The 20,482-nt window shown below is 35.7% G+C and overlaps 1 protein-coding gene across 2 annotated transcripts in view; it reads right to left on the bottom strand.

The window, feature by feature from the left end:
• Nucleotides 1–20,482, bottom strand: part of LOC149808125 (serine/threonine-protein phosphatase 2A 56 kDa regulatory subunit epsilon isoform-like) — a 112,185-nt gene that overhangs the window by 81,365 nt on the left and 10,338 nt on the right. For both annotated transcript variants that reach the window (XM_089973600.1, XM_089973593.1), the window contains exon 2: nucleotides 13,328–13,524. In XM_089973600.1, coding sequence (XP_089829726.1) covers nucleotides 13,328–13,524 — 197 coding nt within the window. The remainder of the gene's footprint in view (nucleotides 1–13,327; nucleotides 13,525–20,482) is intronic.

Below are 20,482 nucleotides of genomic sequence, written 5' to 3' on the forward strand. Positions count from 1 at the left end.
AAATCTCATCTATAGAACACGTCTGGATGTAAAAGTAGGGATGAATACCAACAAAATCCATCTCAATGTACCCCCTGCAATGCCGCGGTCACTGGTGCTTGTTTTTGTTAGCAAACAAGAAAAACTACTGACAACACCCACTCCTCTTAAAATTTTTTTTTTTACACAAGGTGGCAAACCTGTTTGGTTTGAAATCTGCCCCCTTGCCCTTTTGTGCTAATTTTATTTATCATGTTGGCATGCTTGGTTACTGATTAAATATTTCAACATAATAGAAGGATTCCAAACTTGCTTGCCATGTGTGATTTACGTACTTTACAGAGCATTTTGTGCAAAGTATCTCTTTCGCTTTGCCAAAATTTCCTGTGTTTCAAGCAGGGTATAAGCTACATTAAGTTCTGACTGATACAGTAGTTATTTTGATTGGTGCAGCAGTTATTGTTTACTCTAGACTGGAACAAATAATAACCACCAATCAGAATTCAGTGTAACATATTTAACTGCGTGACACATCTTAAAAGTAGCCAACAAATAAGATAAAGTAGACAAGTTATGATCCAAAATAAGTTACTAAATGATGAGTCATGTACTTCATCATACATCGAGAACACATTCAGAATGTCTACTATATGCTGAACATGCAGCTGGGATAAGCTAACTAGCATGGAATCGGTGAGAGAAGGGTAATTATTAACCACTGGTGAGGGAAGGGTGATTATTAACCACATCACCTTGCGTTAATATGTAGCAGGTGTTATCAAAAGGTCTGGGTAAGGTCCATGCTCTTGAACAAATTTTTTTAAATGCAAAACCGTCGTTTTTTTATCAGTTAGTCACCGTGACCTTTTAACTCAAAATCAACAGGCTTCTTCTCCACTGCAAATGCAAGCCATCTACAAAGTTACCCAATACAGAAGTTCAGTTATTGTACAGAGACCATTTGACTTTCTTTGGTATCAGTGACTGTTGATTTTATAACCCAAAACTGAATGATTTCCATTTCCCTAAATTACAAGCCATCCACACATTTTTAAGGTATGTGGTCAAGAGCTGAAATATTTGTACACAGTCCACTTTTCTCTTTCAGTTACCCTGACCTTTTGACTTTTTTGACCTCCAAAACAACAAGTTTCCACCTTACCCCAAGTGCAAGACATGCACAAAGTTTGGTCATGGCTTTTGATATAGCATAAATTTTATTGTGTGGAAACCATTTTTTTAAATCACTCACAGTGAAATTAAGCTTTGAATGTTTAACCCAAAAACTGATAGGCTTCTTCCTTATCCAAAGTGCAAGCCATACACAAAGTTTAATAACTACTGATGGTGAAGACCATAAGTTACTGAGCAAAAACCATCTTTTCTTCTTCCAGTCAAAATGATGTTGGCCTCTGACCTGTTCATCCTAAATAAGCCTTCTACTTTTTTCCATGTGCAACTGATCCACCAAGTTCGGTGGTGGTATGTGCTATACAGAACATAAGTTTTCATACAATAATTGGAAAAGTTAACGGATAAATAGAAAGATAGAATTCTGAGTAGTTGTTATTGGGTTTAATGCCATTTTTAAGCACAAGATAGGCTATACATGGTCGCCAGTATTAATGGTGGAGGAAGAACCCAGGGAAAACCCCGGAAAGAACCACCGACCCAGAAGAAGCTACTGGCGAACATTCTCACATACCCACACTGGCCTATTCCGAGACTCGAACCCATGCAGACAGAGATGAGATGGCAGTGATCCATAACGGAGAGAGCTTTATACCACTAGGCAACTCGGGGCCCTGAATTTTGAGTTGTAAAGGCTTTGGAAATGAGAAATAAAAGTAATGAAAAAGACTAAACAAAAAAGCTTAAACCATTATAATCCATGACCCCTCATCAATTTGATTTAAATCAAATCTCAGCTATCCTACACAAAGACCTGACAACGACCGCTTAAGGCTCATGTTCTAATGACCTTTCAATTAGCCAATGAAAATGCAGCTTTCAAAAATCTGAAATTGAAGTAAATTATTCGGTACACGTTGATTGATGCTCTTCATCCATAGTGCTCTTTCTCCAAATGCAAAGACATAAGATTTAATCTGACGGTTCATAAAATTAGCAATTATGGTAATAACATGGGTTACCAGAACATGACCCCTGAGCAGCTGGTGTCAGATCTTCATGTATAACAGCATGGCAGAAGTATTATGAAAAAGGATGTATGTGATATTATGTCATACTCCAAACATAAAATGACCTAGCAGACAGTTCTTCCATTTTCAAAGTAATGGCTATCAATTCCTCCTATTAAAAAAACTACCAGATATACTCGCTTGCAAGTCGAGTCAAACTGAAAGAACAAAGATCATGATCTTCCATAGCATAATGCGCCTGCAGATCAGAGTCTATATTGTTTGTTGTATTAATTACCACTAACAAACTGTACAGACCCAGATCTGCCAGTGCATTATGTGAGAGCAGATCTGGGTCTATCCAATTTGCAGTTGGACACCTCTTATAATCAAGTACATACTTTAGCTGCTGGATAGTTGACAATACATGCTGCTAATGATCTATATACACATTCTGTGCTCTGAATTGCTTGAACCAAACAGGGCCCTTCATTTGTCTGCTAAGGTAAGCTTAGAGCCCCATGGTGAAACACTAAATTACTTTTTCAAGTACTTTCCCTCAAACAAACCAAATCATGTTATTTATGACATCAAATTGTATGCCTTTTACTTGATAGGGAATATAATTTTTTAATAGCACCCAGTATTCTACATGTAGTTTCCTGACTTGGATCTGCATGTTAAATATATTGAAAACTTTGACAAACTACATGGAATAAAATTTTTAATATCATGTAATTATCAAGCATTTCTGTTTTATAAAAAAAATATTATAATGCAGACTAAATTTTTAAAGGTTGATGAATAAATATATATGTGATTTGGATTTTTTAATGTAGCTTTAACAATTTTTCAGTCATATTGCTATGATGTCTGCAGTGTGGCAGTTTACAGTGATGTCTAGCACTGGGGCATCATGCTGCAGACATGTAGCATGATGTCCCACCCAGTCACATTATCCTGACACCAGGCCGACCAGCCCCAACACTAACCTCTTAATGCTGAGCGCCAAGCGAGTTTGCTGTTAGTACCATTTTTGTAAGTCGTTGGTATGACTCAGCCGGGGATCGAACCCATGACCTCTCATATCCGAGGCGGACGCTCTAACCACTTGGCCACCGGAACGGTCAATATAAATATATATATCTTTATTGCAAATTCTCTGTCTCATATTAAGGACTTGTTCGGAAAAATGTTTTTCTACCAAATTACACAGCAACAACTTCCAATACAAAAAAAATCCACAAGTTCTCCACAAAACAAGAACAAAACTGTAAGACTAAATCTTGGTTTACAATATACACTAAACCCATACAATATTAATTTTTTAATCTGTAATAAAGGGATATTTTCTTTACAAATTACAGCAAAACTTACCAGAGTGATGAAGGATAGGAAACTTAAAACACCAGAACCATGTGTGTTAGAATGTCCATGAGTACTTGTTTCAGGACTAAAAAATTCCCTATTCTAGAGATGGGGAGCACCAATACAGAAATATATGCTAATGAAAATCTTCACTAAAAACCTTCGCAAACTGTTGAAGCCAATGGCAGAAAAAAAGACAACAATTATCTCACTCCCACTAACAGGGGCCCAACAAAAATGAATGAACAATAAGACTTGGAAGTTTGGCTGATCTACTTCTCATTACTGGGAACTATACTAGGCAAATTCATGTTTCCTAATCAGTGAAGAGTTACAATTACAGTCTGTATTTTCAAGCATGTAATCAATGAGAAGTGACTCTTAAAACTGGCAGCAGCAGCAATGATTGTCAGCTACCACCATGTTTGAATTAGCTTCCTATTCAGTGATGTCACAAGAAGCCTTGTCATTAATATTAGCTCTTTAAGATTTCACGATTTTGAAATTTGACATTAGGAATATGCAACAATACCATAATAATACTGTATCTTTCATAATTGTACTGGATCAGGTTGTCAATTTCAGATTCCAAACTATGTATTACATTATCTGCGAAACTCCTATTTTGTTAGAAGCTAATGCTCTGATTTTCCTTGAAATTATTCTGCTTGCATCGTGTTTAGCATACCATATCAAAAAATCTATAGTAACAAAGCATACTGAGAATGGTACATACTCCTGCCTCTGCTTGATAGTGTATTGTATTATGTAGGCAGTCAGAAGGCATCTCTAATTCCTGACATCAATCTCTGGGTTGCTGTAACCCTGACCTTTTCAGCTTAACTTCAGTGCCACTCCAGCAAGCCATCCAATGGGTTTGGAGCAGGTAAGTAGTTTTTAATTAAAGGATTTTTGGGTCATTGTTTTTTTTTTAAAGAAACTATAGAGTGTCATGGTAACCTTGACATTTGATCTTCTGACCCATAATTAATTTCTTGCCATGTGCATGCTGTTCACTGCTACAGCTATTGTGCATAAATAAAAAAAAAACATGATGAACAATGTAAAAATAAATAACATACCTGCTTGTAAGAACAACTGCAAACTGCACAGACCCAGATCTGCTGTCACATATCGTGCCAGCTGATCCAGGTCTGTGCAGTTTTTTTAAGCAGTAATCAATACAACTAACAACACTGACCCTGATCTGCAGGCGCATTATGCTATTTCAGATCTTGGTATTTATTGTTTGCAGTCTGACTTGCCATATACACAAGTACACATATATATGATACATACAAGCTTATCAAAATAAATCTTCCACAGCACATCACTTTTCTTCAGCCTCACCCTGACTCCATTATGTTGCTTACTTAAATCTAAACAAAAAAATATCCATTTCTCATTGCTGACCCTAGCACTTTCCCCCCATGGTTAAAAAATAATCACAAAAAATCACATTAAATATGTTTTTTATAATAAAAATCAAATAACCTGCCTACCCTAATTTTAAAACCAGTGCAAATAGGAAACATTTCTTTTTGGGGGGGGGGGACTAAAAATCTACCACCAAAAAAATTAATGCTGGACAATGCAGGCATTCAGGCAGATCATGTGTTTAATAAGAAACTAGACAAACTGGAATTATAAGTACATCAAGAATCCCTGGAAGGGTTCGACACTTTAACTGGACAAGCAGAATTTTCAGAAATTCAAGATAATACTATTTGTTACTGTCTAACCATGGAGTGTTGAAACCTATCTCTGATATTTTTCAGCAATAACAAGATTTTTAAATAAGCTGCTATGGTAGACATTCTGGACCAAGTAGACATCATTAGAAGTTTTCTGATGAAAACTATGTCAATATGACCATCTATGGAGGGGGAGGAGTGATGGCAATATTTTCAAGACAATCATCATCGCACCTACATTGGACAAATGATTGGCACCTTTTTCAGTTAGGACCAACTAGGTATCACAAGACGTCTATTGCTGAAAACCCATGCTGAAATAGACATCCATCTGGGAGGAGTAGATATATTATTTTCACCACCATGGTGGCCATATTGAGGGTCAATCTGCATCATTTTCATTTAGAACCATACTGAATATTAGATTGGCACCTTTTCATTTTGGACCAACTAGACATCATAGGAAGTCTTTCAGTGAAAACCCATGACGATATGAACATCCGATGAGGAGCAGCAATAACAAGATGTTCAAAATGGCTAATGTGACATGTCCGAAGACCACCATTATAGTTTAGAACCAAAAGAACATGATATGAAAGTGTGTCTGAAGTTTCATGGCAATCCTCATAGTAGTCACAGTAGTTTAGGAGTAGTGATAACAAACTTGTGCCCACAAATCAAAGACAACAGACCATCCCATAAAGCTCTACTGATTTAAAAACCACTAAGCGAAAAATTGATGGACAGCTGTAATGAACAGTGCATCGAATATACATGTATGAGATTAGGAGTGCGTAATAAAGTTTGATTTTTCACATCAGATTTGACCACAATATTGCATGGCTAGTTTATCTGGTATGAAAATAAATTTACCTTTGCCTGCCTTTTACTCTAAATATGGGGACAAACTATGGTAAACAGCTAATAAATAGAGATCTGCCCTATCACATAACACAAGGCATTCAGGGCTCATTATAAAGATGAAATACAGACCTTATTCTGTCTCCCTGAGTAGCTCAGTCAACAAATGAACCTGCTAGATAAATACCTGAGTGGAATATCATATATCCTGTAAATTAAGACCTCTGGAATAAAGGCCAAATATTAAACAAGAACTCAAATGTAGGAGCTCTTTGTGTCTTCAAACTTTAGAATACTATGGACATGAGGGTTTATAAATTCCACCTTAACCTTTCCATGGAACCATTAAAAATGGGTAACTCTGGATTTTTGTGATAATCACAACGGTATCTCTATAGTAATTTTTCTGTACTTATCTGGTCTTGTAAAACACATGCAAAATGTGATATATATCAAGAGAAAATAATCTGATCCTATCTCCCTTATATCATTACAATTTTATCCAATCTCTCCACCGCTGCTTAGAATTCAGCTACAACACTGAAGCCAACATTATATCCTGAACAACTGTACGTAAGTAGCTACTGACTTTAAAACACTCCAGCCTTAAGGACACATTCCAGGAAGACACACTAATCAAACATCAACATATATGACACCCCATTTTTTTAATATACAATTGTACTATTTGATACTAAAGAACAAGTGTGGGTAATACTTTCCAGAAGGCAAACAAAAGTCAAAATTCTACTTGCATTAAAGTGAAAAAGAAACAAGTCCTATTTTTGTTTTAAAACAAACCATGTCCAAAATTCTTGCGAAGCTCAAACCTAATGAATTAGGTAAATGACCCATCTATTCTCTTAAGTTAACATGCTCATAACACGCTCATTTGATCTGCAGCAGGACCAACAACATGTCATAAAAAGTCTTAGTGAATACCTGGCACTGTGAACTTCATTTAGAAGAAACAGCCATAACAAGATTTTCAAGATGGTCACCATGATAGCCTCTCACAGAGAATAGCAATACACACTATCCTTTCTCAAGGAATTACATCCAAGCACCACTGAAAGGTGGTTGCAGTGTCCATAAAGTGTGTGTGTAATTTACTGTTTGACCCCATCAAGCATGTGCTCACAAGTTCCATAACGTGAGCATGGTTCCCACGCTTTTCTAAAGATAAATTTCCAGGTCATTTACAGGATAAAATTACTTTTTGTCAAGGTTCACATATGACCATTACTGAATGGAATAAAAGAATATTTTAGATCGTAAAACATGCATTTTTGAAATCTAAAGATGTTTCTCTTTCAAGACTCCAAAACATCTAAGTCAGAAAAGATTATCGTGTACAAAAACCACAAAATGTATAACATGAAACCTAAATTTGTCTGTGCCAATAAAATCCCAAACTAGATTTTTCAAACAACCTAATCTCCTTAAGATGACCTGGATAAAAATCCATCATTTAAAACATATTTTTAAATAGGTTGATTTAAATTTTGACAAAAGACCTTCAAAATTATATACTGTAGTATAAACAAGGACTGAATTTTCTGTAAAATCATCTTGCCTTCTTGTAATTCGTTAAACCAGTCCCCAAGCCTGTATTGATACAGGGCTCATGTAGTTTTTTAATATATAATACAAGGAACGACAATTTCTCATTTTAGCTCTGAGATTCAACAATTTGGACTACAACTTTGGCTTAAAACGAATAGCGGTGCATTTTCTAATCTGGGTTTTCTCTGAATATTCCCACCCCATTTTTCATATTTGGGCATTTAGGTTGGGGTGTGGGGTCATTGCAATCACATACTGCAAATTGGAATTTGCCGCCACCACGCGGTAGCAACATATGGTAGTCGCTTAACAGTGGGCCTAGCAAATTTAAACTTATGTTATATTGACTCATACCTGCATGAAATCGATAGGAAAATGATTTATTTTCTCAGAAATTGAAAGTATTATGAACGTTATGTCTTTAATCTGCTAACAGACAAGACGAAACTACGGCATAGATGAAACCATACCCTGTACTTACCATTTGCATTACTAGTCACATGACTTCACAAAACTCAAACGACATCGGAAGTCTAATAGACACGTGATAGCAACAAAAAACTCATTTTTAAAGATGTTGTCCAGAAATTCAAGTCAGATACATTTTGTAAAAACCAGGAATCTAGCCAGTCTGATTTATCAAGCAGAGAGCACATCAACAAAACTCCAGAAGTTATGGAGAATTTTGCATTCTTTCGTTTTTGTATTTTTATTACAACCAGCATACGACTTTCATTTAATATTTTTTTCTTCTCTCTACAACATTTGAAAATGTGGGTTGTTAGATTTATGTACTCATGCGACTAGCAATGCAAATTGGGAGTACCAGGTAACATTTCATCAACGCGGAAGTTTTATTGTGTCTTTCAGCAGATTAAAGACATAACGATTTTGATACTCACAATTCTGAGAAAATGAGTAATTTTCGTATCGATTTCATGCATGTATCACTCTATCTAACAACATTTAAGTTTGCTCGGCCATCCGGTAAGCGGTTATACTTTGCCACAACCATGTTGGCATCTAGTGATGCTAGACAGATTTTCATACCTTCTATTTAAAGAAAAATAAGGATATTGAGCTTGAAAATAAAAGTCTACAAAACGAATATAATCCATTGAGCATTTGGATTCACTCAGCATATATGTTTATTGCAAGTACCCAAATGATCCATAGTGCACCCTCTGAATAGTCTGGTTGGAACTTGATAAATTTAACTTGCGATCAGTTTAGTTGCAACTCAATTACGTTATTGTTTCGGGCATCGAGTGGTGGTGGAAAATTCCTGGGTTTTTCCCAACTTTCATCAATATTTGCGAAATTCACTGACTGTTCACAGTCGGGGAAAATATCATTTCTCCGGACTGTTTCCTGATTTCCCAGTAGCGTGGGAAACCTGAGAGAAAGCATGTTGGGTAAAGCTGTCAAAACATAACCTGGGTACCTGCCATTAATAATAACATGGGTAATAAAATGTGTAACAAGTACCCATTAAAATTTTATTCCAAGTTCAGATCAAAGACACCATGAGCGAGCAAGACACAGAATAACGATTTCAGTTCAAGACTTGTGTCATGTAACTATTGGCTGCTGCACATTTATCCATCTAATTTCGTTATTTTCTATTTATAGTAACTGTAAGTGGAACAGTTCCAAGAAAACAAGTTTCTTGAATGTGAAACCATTGTCACAGATTCATTATATCTGTATAAGCACATACATAGTAGAGTGTCTAAATTAAAAAATAAAACCATGGTGCCAGATATTAAGAGAAATGGTCTTTATTGATATGACTCATGGATGTCATATGACAGAAGAAGTTAGAGGGATTTTATTAACTTAAAAACATGTTGCTTCAGGAAAAGAACAAATCAATAGCACTTTATATATTCTGAATGAGGAACTGACAGTGATTTAATGCAGCATTCAACATCAGTTGACTACAACTATTCAGCAAAAGACATGCAGACTAGTGGAAGTGAGTGTTGTGCATAAATAATTTATCAATTTGTTTTGTGCTTATACTGTCATCTTACTACTAATCAACATAAATTTAGCCGATTTTTAACAAGAATTTTAAGTGCAGATCCAGGTAAGTAGCAAACATAAATGTAATTTTTCATAGTTTTGTGTAGTTATGGCATGTAATATACAGATTGCTCTATTTATGCTCAAACTACAAAATTTTGCCAATAGCCCATTTCATGCAGACTTCGGTGAACTTCGTAATTTGCTCGGAATTTCGATCATGTGACGGGTGGTCAGCTGACCGTCATAGATGGTGGGCAAAATATGGCTAACCCTTCAGCATCAAGTTCTGTAACTACTTCAACATCATTTATCGAGTTGAAAAATGCATATTCAACAGCGACGCTGCCGCAGATATTGATGAAATTTAATATTGGAACCATCCTGTCTTATTTTCTGGAAACCAGGGCGGATTTCAAACCCATACAAGAGAGTAACTTTGAGCTGTTTACATCTGGACATGTACATGTAAGTAAGGAAACGGTGTCGAAGTAAACAAATTTAATCCTGGCAATCAAAAAGCAAGTTGTTCAAACTATTTTTGTGCATCTGAAATGTCACTATAATAAAATGCATTTCATATGAGTTTATCAGATTTGTTTTTGAATGTCTGTTTGATAATTTACATATAAATTTCAATCATTTAATTAATTTTATTTCTGAAATATTTCTAAACAACAATGGACGCCATTTTGTTATGTACATGTACCCACCAACGTTTGATTGGCTGGAGTATAAAGTAACTCTGGAGGTTATTTGGATAATTACGGAGCAATTCGGTTAAATTTGGTATGAAATGGGCTATATGCTTACACCTCTCTGGCAGCTGGTATGTATGAACCTACAACAAAGCAGTTCAGGTTCACATTTCATACAATTTCCCTTTGATCAGGTATCCAGGTAACCGATTGTTAGGATCAATGGGTATCCAGTAGAAATTTGACAGCCTTAATGGTAAAGGCACTGGATTATCAATGCGACAATGTTTTAATTAATGGACAAATTTTTGCTTTCTTTTTAATTCCTCCAAATCAATTGTACATCTCTTAAATATCATGAGCTAAATGTCAAATGAAATACAATGTATTACCTTTAAACAATATGTTTATAATTAAAGTTGAAGTTGCACATACATGATGTAGATAAGAGATATTGGCAGATGAGAAAAGGTTAGACAGTTGATATGTTTAAAAGAGCAATGATACATAACATGATAGATAAATGGGCAGGTAGAAAAAGGGAAGTTTGTTTTTACTCTACTCTTCACTTCGCTTTAACAAAAAGGGGCCCTGGTGACTGCATGGTCTAAGGTACTTGCATTTACAGATCACTGACAGCTCTGTATCTGTCAACAATAGAGGCCATATTGAGGGTCAATCTGCATCATTTTCATTTTATTCCAACTAGACACCATAAAGTCTTCTGATATAGCAAAATGAGTAGCCATAACAAGATTTTCAAGCTGACCATGGTGGTTTAATTGGGCATCATATCAATTCCATTTTACTTCTGACCCAACAAGACCATATAAAAGCAATTCTGGTAAAAACTCCATGCTGATCTGACTTTCTCTTTTGGAGTAAACAGTAAGATTTTCAAGATGGCTGCCGTAGAGACTATCAGATTTGTGCAATCTTCATTTGGGACTAAATAATAGACATCATAAGAAGCATTATAGTAAATCACAATGCTAAATCAAGTTATGATAGTAAGATTTCCAAGACTGCCATTGTGACAGTCATCCTAGATATCAAATCAGCACCATTTTCTTTCAGGACCAGACATTATAAGATGCCTTCCACTAAAAACCTTATGTTGAGAACAACATTCCCAGTGACATAAGGCAGGCTCCTAACATTTCTTCTTTTCATAATCAATGTCTCAAATAGATGAAATCTTTTGACAATTAAACAGTTCTAGTACAATAAATACCACCTGCTTTTCTGTAATTTTCACAGTTAATTTTTCCATGCAGGATGATATTTTGTATTTTATATATGTGTTCACAGACGCCTGTGCATATGTTCCAGGCTTGATACTTTGATTGTTAAAATTCACTTAATTATCTAATGTTGTTGTTGTTGTTGTTTTAGGGTTTAATGCCATTTTTCAGCACACGATAGGCTATACATGGCGGCCAGTATTAATGGTGGAGGAAGAACCCCGGAAAACCCCCGAAAGAACCACCGACCCACGAGAAGCTACTGGCAAGCTTTCTCACATACCCACATAGGCTGAATCCGACACTCAAACCCACGCAGACAGAGGTGAGATGGCAGTGATCTGTAACGGAGAGCGCTTTAGACCACTCGGCCACTCAGGGCCCCAATTATCTAATGTCAAGCCAGATTCCTCACATCATGTTGTATATACTGTACATATTTGACATAACACATAGAAGGCATCAAGGTAGATTAGTTCTGTAACTAACTGAGCTGCCTTCTCTAAATAAATTCTTTATTATCTTAATTATTATCTTTATAATTATTATTAACATTATTACATGACCATCCATCCACAAGAAGCGGCATTAACATGGTTTTTCTAGATGGCCACTCACTGTGATGGCCATGTACGATATCAGTTCAGAACCATTTTCATTTAGACCAACTCGACATCTTAAGAAGTCTTCTGGTGGAAATAAGTAGAGAGGAGTAGCACCATTTTCATTTATTACATTTGATAAATATGAGAGCAAAGTTTTCATGACAATTCTCCAAGTTGTTGTTGTTGATATAGGGTTTAACGCCATTTTTCAGCACAAGATAGGTTATACATGGCAGCCAGTATAATTAGTGAAGGAAGAACCCGGGAAAACCCCAGAAAGAACCACCAACCCATGAGAAGCTACCAGCAAGCTTTCTCACATACCCACAATGTCAGAGTCCGAGACTTGAACCCACGCGGACAAAGGTCAGATGGCAATGATCCGTAATGGTGAATGCTTTAGATCACTTTGCCACTCAAGCCCCCCCACTGTCAAGCAGTTTTGGAGTCGCAATAACAAACTTGTGCTAATGGATTGATGGATGTCAGGCCATTCTATAAACTCTTCTGGTCTATGGCCAGCAGAGCTAAAAATGACAGAAAACCCACAACATTCATCAGGAATCCAAACAGGGTAAGCAATACTTACCCTAGCATCAGCACTAGGGGATAGCAATTTAAGTGCCAACTGCCTAAGCAAGGCACTAAAATAAGCTTAAACACTCATCAAATAAAGCAAGAACTGGAGATACACATTCAGTTAACACAAACAGGTATAACATATATAATGGCCTGCAACATGTTTAAGGATGCCAGTGAAGAAGAATTTCAGTGAGCACCCAGGCACATGTGCACATCATATGTACTAGAAGGAAAAAAATGAGGAAGATGTTCCATATGTTAACTCTTACGAGTTGGATTGGAATCATGTTCTTTTAAATTCTGGCATTCCAATACAAACTGGAGAGAACATTTAGCCTGGATGGTGGACTTGACACCCCACAAATGGAAACCAATGCAGCAGTAGCAGGTATGTATTATTGCCATTAAAAACAAAGTTTGCAATTTTGTAACACATTTTTGATCCTGGAATAAAGTATCTACTACTTGCAAATAATAATCATCATCATCATCATCATCATCTGAACAGTGTGCATCTTACAACTAAGAGAATAAAGGATACTTATGGGGTTTTTTACTTACCATTCGAGCAATCTCTGAATATACAGGTTCAGAGAGTACACCTCTTGTAGCTGTGATGTAGTCAACTAGCTCATTCAGACATGCTCTCTTGACCTCTTTGCTTTTCAGGTCAGAGACAGGGTCCATAAAATCAAAGACTGCACAGCATTGCTGCAGCTTCTTAATGAACAGGTCCTGCTGTTCTGCTGGAGCTGTGTCTGCAAACAAATAGACAGACACCTGTTACAGATGAACCAATACAAATTATAGACTTAAATTTAATGACAAAGCCTTTGGAAACCAAAACCTCAGTAAACCTCCAACAATGTCAAACTCAACTGTCACAATTCTGGGTTGAAAGTTTTTTGTTTCTTAATTTCAACAAACTTTAACTCAGAACACTGTAATCTGTACATTGGGTAAAAAATGTACTTTGTAAATTAAAAACTTTTTTATTCAGAGCACGATCATTAAATAGCCTAAATACATGAAGTTTAAAAAGGAAAACAGCATATATGTGAGAGAACACATGTCAAATCTCAATTCTTTGGTGGAAATAGAGAACCTCCAAACAGAAACTATACAAGTATCTAATGGTTTTGAGTCTTCACAATTTCAATGTACATGCAGTTCTATGGAAAATTGTAAAACATATGGAGAGACAATTGTTAATTAAATAACTGCTGATTTTCTACGAAGGATTTGGATGTAATTTCATATTGCTAACATCAACAATCAAAGTTCCCAAGGGTAATAAAATGAGCTTTAATTAACTTGCCTAAATCATGATGCATGACTACATTCCAGTTACCTAACTGAATAATTCAATTTAATATACATGAAAGCTCAGAAAGGACAATACAAAAAAATAAACTTTTCAAACTCTGCAGCAAAACAGCTTGCCCTGTCCTAAAATATATTTTTAATGCTTTCAATCCCAGCCTCCCTGAACCATAATCCTTGTGGCTGAAAAAAAAAGTGTACACATGTATGTGTACAACAACCAATTTGTTAAAGGAGATATCAAGGGCATGCAAAAGTTTTAATGTGTATTTCTTCTTAATGAAATTAAATTTTCTCCATGTGCCACCTTATCGCAAGATAAAATGGTAGAAATGCAGATGAAAAACAAACGATTAGCATGCTTTGCTATAACTAGCCATGTCAGGTATCATTTGATCCACTCAATTTTAACCAATAATTTTATTACTTTCAAAAGTACATAGTTAATACTTTCTTTTAAATTACAGAGAGATATATATTTTAGTCAGTTTTAACATTTCCTATTCTCCCAATCAAGTTCTAATTTTTTATATATACAAATTTAAAGACTTTTCAAGAAAAAAATATACCTGTTTAAATTAGATAGTCTTCAAGAAAACAAATAAATTCAAGGATTTTTCAAGGTTTTATGAACCATGAATTATATCTGAACATTTTAAGTATTAACTGTTTTCAAAATATACCTCTCATACATGTATATAATACATGAATTGGATTTAGATTGGGGGGGGGGGGAGATTTCACAGCTGAGGAAGTCTCTGAATCACCTAACATGCTCAAGGCCTCCCAAAATAATATACATGTCAGTTACAGCGCAAAATATAAATATTTAAATCATCCATTATGGCTTTTTGTACAAATTATTTGCCCATTTGGACCAGTCATATAAAATTTATTCATTAAAATCCCCATTAGGCCTATCTGGTGATCATCAAATCACTACGGTCATAAGATTCTAAATTCTTTACATAGGTTTGGGTTGTAATCTAAGGCCTAGTCAATAATTTCCTCAAATGAATGAGTGCAAAGTGTAATATAAAACCTACGGTAATATTTTTTGTTAAACATACAGAAGAAAAACTTGTTGGTATTGACCAATCTTAAATTATCTACAGTATATAAACTGCTACAAGTTGATCTGGGCCCTTGCACTTTGTTAGGAGTAATCAGTAGAACAAACAAACATAAACCATAATCTGCTGGTATGGTCCTCACATGCTTGAGGGGTCCAAGGTATTCACCTTGTACAAATCACTTACAGAGATCAATTCTGTCCACACGAGTTTGAGTCTTGACTTGACCAATATTAGTATCATAGAATGCCTGCCAGTAGCTTCCCAAAGATTGGAGGTTCTTTCCATGGTCTTCCTTCACCGTAATATACTGGCTGCCGTGTATCATGTCCTGAAAAATGGCACTAACCAGACCAGACCTGACCTTCTGGTACATTCCGCAATGTCAGTTCAGGGTCTATGTTGTTTGCATTTGTACTAGACTTGTATGTGAGTATGTGATTATATACTGTCAGCTAATAGATATGATTTATCAATGCAACATTTTTAACATAATATCAAAAATGTGCTCAAAATCCACCATTTAAATTCATTGCAGGAGTTTATTAGTTTCTTGCAGAATTAACTGATGTGAAGAGGAAGCACATGTTTCCTTCTATAAGGCAGGTCCTTTTATGAAGAATCATATGTATAACAACTTCATTATAATGCTGTCTCAAAATATGGCAGCATAATCTATGGTTCCCATGGAAACTGTTATAATGAGGTTGTAACATAAATTAATGTCAATATTTTTAATCTGAGCACATAATCATGCCCAAACTGTTATGACTCCTGTCCCCATATCAAGTACCCAGACACAATGAAAACTGAGCAGCACAAAGACATAGAGTTAATTAATAAAGATTGTGAGAAGGGCAGGTGAATGATCTTTTAAGATGTAGGCATAGAGCAACCAGCTTGCCATAAAAAATAGTCATTGTTGAAAAGCAATCTTTTCTGCATATTTTTTAAAAAAAATGGAATGTCCTAACTCACATAGAAAACATTTCAAGGACATTCCAAACACTGAAGACGGTCATTTTTTGGTTCAATAGTGACGTTTATCATTCATAAATTTAAACCTAACTTAAGTTCATGCATTTTAAACTATACTGTAATACTGTACGCCAATAAAAATCTTGCACCTACAATGATAAAAAAAAAATGTTTTCAAAACAAGGGCCCTACTCACTGGCCACAGAAACACTCAAAGGGACTAGTGCTCTACTGAGCAAACAGAATTTGCAGAATTCAAGAAGTAAAAAGATTTATTCCTTTTAACTATTGAGTGTTGAAACCATCTCTGATATTCTTCTTCCATAACAAGGTTTTCAAATTAGCATCTGTGGTACACATACTGGATGTCAGCCATTTTTAATTAGGTCTAAGCAGACATTATTATTAGTCTCCTGTTGCAAGCCCCATGTCATAATGATCATCAATTATGAGGAGTGACACAAGATCTTTAAGACAGTCATCACATGACAGCCATCTTTGCTAGCCAAGGTTCTGATACCCCTATCTACACCTTGGCGCCTCAAACAGATATACTGGTGCTTTGTCCAAGCAACATCTATTGGATTTTGTAGTTGCCTCCCTTAGTATGTAATGCAAAGTAACCAATAGCATGAGGCATTGTACATCTGCCAAAAACGGTGGTGGCAATTGACCAAAAAAGAATACTTTGTAAGTTTAACATCAAAATACTTTGTAAGTTTAACATCGAAAGTTTGACTATGTACCTGAGGGAAGCAATTACAGGTGTATGAGTGAAAGGTATTTGTGCAAACACAGACCCGCACTGGAAAAATACTTATTTATCAGTCCAATCAAGTTGTGTGCTCCCTTTGTCTAGAAAATGTAGGAAGAGTGTTCAAATTTGACCCGAAGCATAGAAATATATGCTCAATATGCCAAGATGTACGTAGGGTTAACGAAACCTTGGATAGTGAACATGTCCCGGATGTACTACAAGCACAATTTTCCTTTAGGATTTGGTGAGAGAAAAATTTGTTATAATGATTTTCCAATCATGGGGAGTAGTGACAAGAAGATTTTTAAGACAGTTTTTGTGGTAAGCATATTGGATGTACAATTGGCACTATTTTCATTTAGTTCCAACTAATCATCATAATAAGTATACTGGTGAAAACCCCAAGTTGCTACAGTCATCCATTTGTAGAGGAACAGAGATAAAATTATTTTCAAGATATGACTTTTCCATTTAGGAGGAGTTGCAAATATTGAGATTTTCAGGACATACTGGACATTAGAGCAGTACCTTATTCATTTAAGACCAACTGGATATTATCAAAAATCTTCTGGTGAAAATCCCACATTAATATGACTTTTCTGTTAAGTAGAGTTAGGACAACAAGATTTTTAAGATGGCTTGCATTTAGGACCAACTACACATTATAAAAAGTCTTTTAGTGAAAACCCCATGCTGATACAGCAGTTCTTGCAATAACATTCTGGACCAACTAGTCATAATAAATCTTTTACTGTAAACCCTATCTTCATATATTCCTCCAATCAGATGCAGTAGCAATAACAAGAATTTCAAGATGGCCATATTGGATATCCAAGCAGCACCATTTACACTTAGAACCATCTAGGCCATGTGATGAATGTGTGCAAGGTTTGAAGACAATCCTCTGAGTAGTTGAGGAGTAGCCATGACAAACTTGTGCTAACAGGGAGACAGACAGATAACACACCAGACCAAAAGTTCTTCTAGTCTATGACCATTGAGCAGTTGAGCCAAAACTCAAGAGCAAAACAAAATTATTTTAACATCGTAGTCACAAATCAAAGAACCTGCAGCATAAAGACCACAAAATTCACAAGTGTATATTACAAAATTAAGTTGAGGTCAAATCCATCTTTAACGACCATTCCTGGAAAGTAAGAAAAGTAATCTATGAAGAGAGGTGGTTGCTTAACACATTAATCCCTAGCAACAACTTTATGGGGCAGGAGGTAGTAGCCTACTGCCGAGCTCTGTAGCATCATGGTCATGCATGATACACTAAAGTGGATGGTATTATAGAAAGGTAAACAGATGAAGCTCTACAATGATACCAAATAATCTGGAATATCTAGTTGCACTACAAAATACAGATAAAAAAAACTCATTTTTTGGACCCGACTTTTTTCTACAGAAAACTTGCTCATCGGAATCCGATTTTGTGTTTTGTCTGGAATTTAGACTTTTTGGTCTCAGATCTAAGGCAAACTGGTATAAACTGCAAAAAGACAGATGAGCCTTTGCAAAAAGTAGGATAAGATGGGCATTTGGAATAAAGAGTGGTCTCCATACAAAAATAATGGCTACATTTAGCAAAAACAATAAAAAATAAAAAAATCCAACTTTTACCCTTCTGCTCATGCACAAGTCAAATAGCCAATGAAAAATGATGTTTCTAAGACAACTAGGCAGTATGTTATTGAAAGATGACCAGGGATTTGGTGTTTTCGAGTCTATTCAGAAATAGCTTTCAAAATGTGTTTCCTACTCAATTTTCAAGCGAAAATGACAAAAAGCTCCAGGGGTTAATGTTAAAAGAGGTTCATATTTTAAATGTTTTGATTTATGGTACTCTGAAAAACTGCCCATTTAAACAAGCTACTGCTTAAATCAAATGACTTTTAAGATACTCTGAAAAACTGTGTTTAAGACAGGCAACTGCTTAAACCATATGCCTTTTAAGGCCTTGTTTGACTGATTTTCCACAAGCACAAAGATGCCTTAAGCATGAGTACAGTACTCCACATTAATACCTATGTATCTACTATTATTTTTTATATTTTAATTACTCCTATAATTCAGTTCTTCTAATAGCTTATGTGTGTTAAAACAACTTTCATTTAGACCGATTTCATCAAGTACAGATTCCTGTCTGGTAGTGCCAAGTAAATTTAAAATGCATTTATGTGCTTACTATTACTGTTTTCTAATTTATGTTTAGATAGATCGTGCAAATTACGTTCAACAAAATGTAAAAACTGAACCCATGCCAAAATGTCCCGATCTGGTTCACTGATGAAAGATTAATATAGCCAAAATTACCGTTGTACATGTATATCAAAAAGATTCCACTTCACAAGTCTATAACAGATGCTGCATCCATCAAGTACAGAACATGTTGATAATATAATGCATGAATGATTTCACCCTACTTCAACTATGATCATTGGGCGTAACATCTCTATCTGCCAATTTTTAAAAAATTTTTTTAGTGCATCACATCTGTGAAGTTTCCCTGTAAAACCTAGCAGACCGAGAAATAGCAAGTAAATGTCAATAATTTTAAAGACCTTCTGATTCCTCTGTAGATATTACACCTGGAACTAGAGACAATTCATTTACAACAAAAGACACATTCGTGGCCATTTCAGCTGAGTACAGTACATCCTGATTCTACAATTATGCATTGGTCACTGTCAATGAACAAAGAAACACAGGTATCTTGTACATCCATTGGAGTATTCAACTTCTTTTTCTTCATATACAACTTAAAGTTCTCAGAGTCAATACCAGCTGAAGATATTTTGCAAGTTATTTAATGTGGATTTCTACAATGCTTTCCATTATCTTTTATGACTTCTATTATAGGGCAGTGGTAACACACACTCTGTCCACTATACTTTCAGATACAAAATGCTGTTGGGGTTGGACAGTTTATCTAGTGGAAAAAGAACCCAGAACCCAACCCACTCCCCCAAAGAACTAGATACATGTGACATATATCAATATTTTAGCCAACATATAGTGTTAGGTATACATATGATCGCTTGCTCTAGTTAAATCATTCCACATGAACTGATAGAGAGACATCCCCCCACCTCTGAAAAAGATGAATATCATCCAGGTTTTAGGTTTTAGAAAAAGTAGCCTTAACAAAATTTTCAAAATGACCACTGTGGTGGCCATATTAGACAGGAGATCAGCCACATTTTCATTCAGAACCAACTAGGCACAATTATACGTCTTCTGTTGAAATCCCATGTAAATATGACTTTTTCACATAAGACTAACTATACAACATTGTCTTTCAGTGAAGACTTGTGGATAATATTTACAAAATGATTTTGAGTTGTGTTGTGTTGTGGGGTTTAACGCCATTTTTCAACACACGATTGGCTATGCATGGCGGCCAGTATTAATGGTGGAGGAAGAACCCGGGAAAACCCCCGAGAAGAACCACCGACCCACAAGAAGCTACTGGCAAGCTTTCTCACATACCCACATTGCCCGAATCCTGGACTCGAACCCACGCAGACAGAGGTGAGATGGCAGTGATCCGTAACGGAGAGCGCTTTAGACCACTCGGGG

This window comes from Sinohyriopsis cumingii, chromosome 1, assembly GCF_028554795.1.
Source record: "Sinohyriopsis cumingii isolate HCF-2022 chromosome 1, ASM2855479v2, whole genome shotgun sequence".
In the NCBI taxonomy this organism is placed as follows: domain Eukaryota; kingdom Metazoa; phylum Mollusca; class Bivalvia; order Unionida; family Unionidae; genus Sinohyriopsis; species Sinohyriopsis cumingii.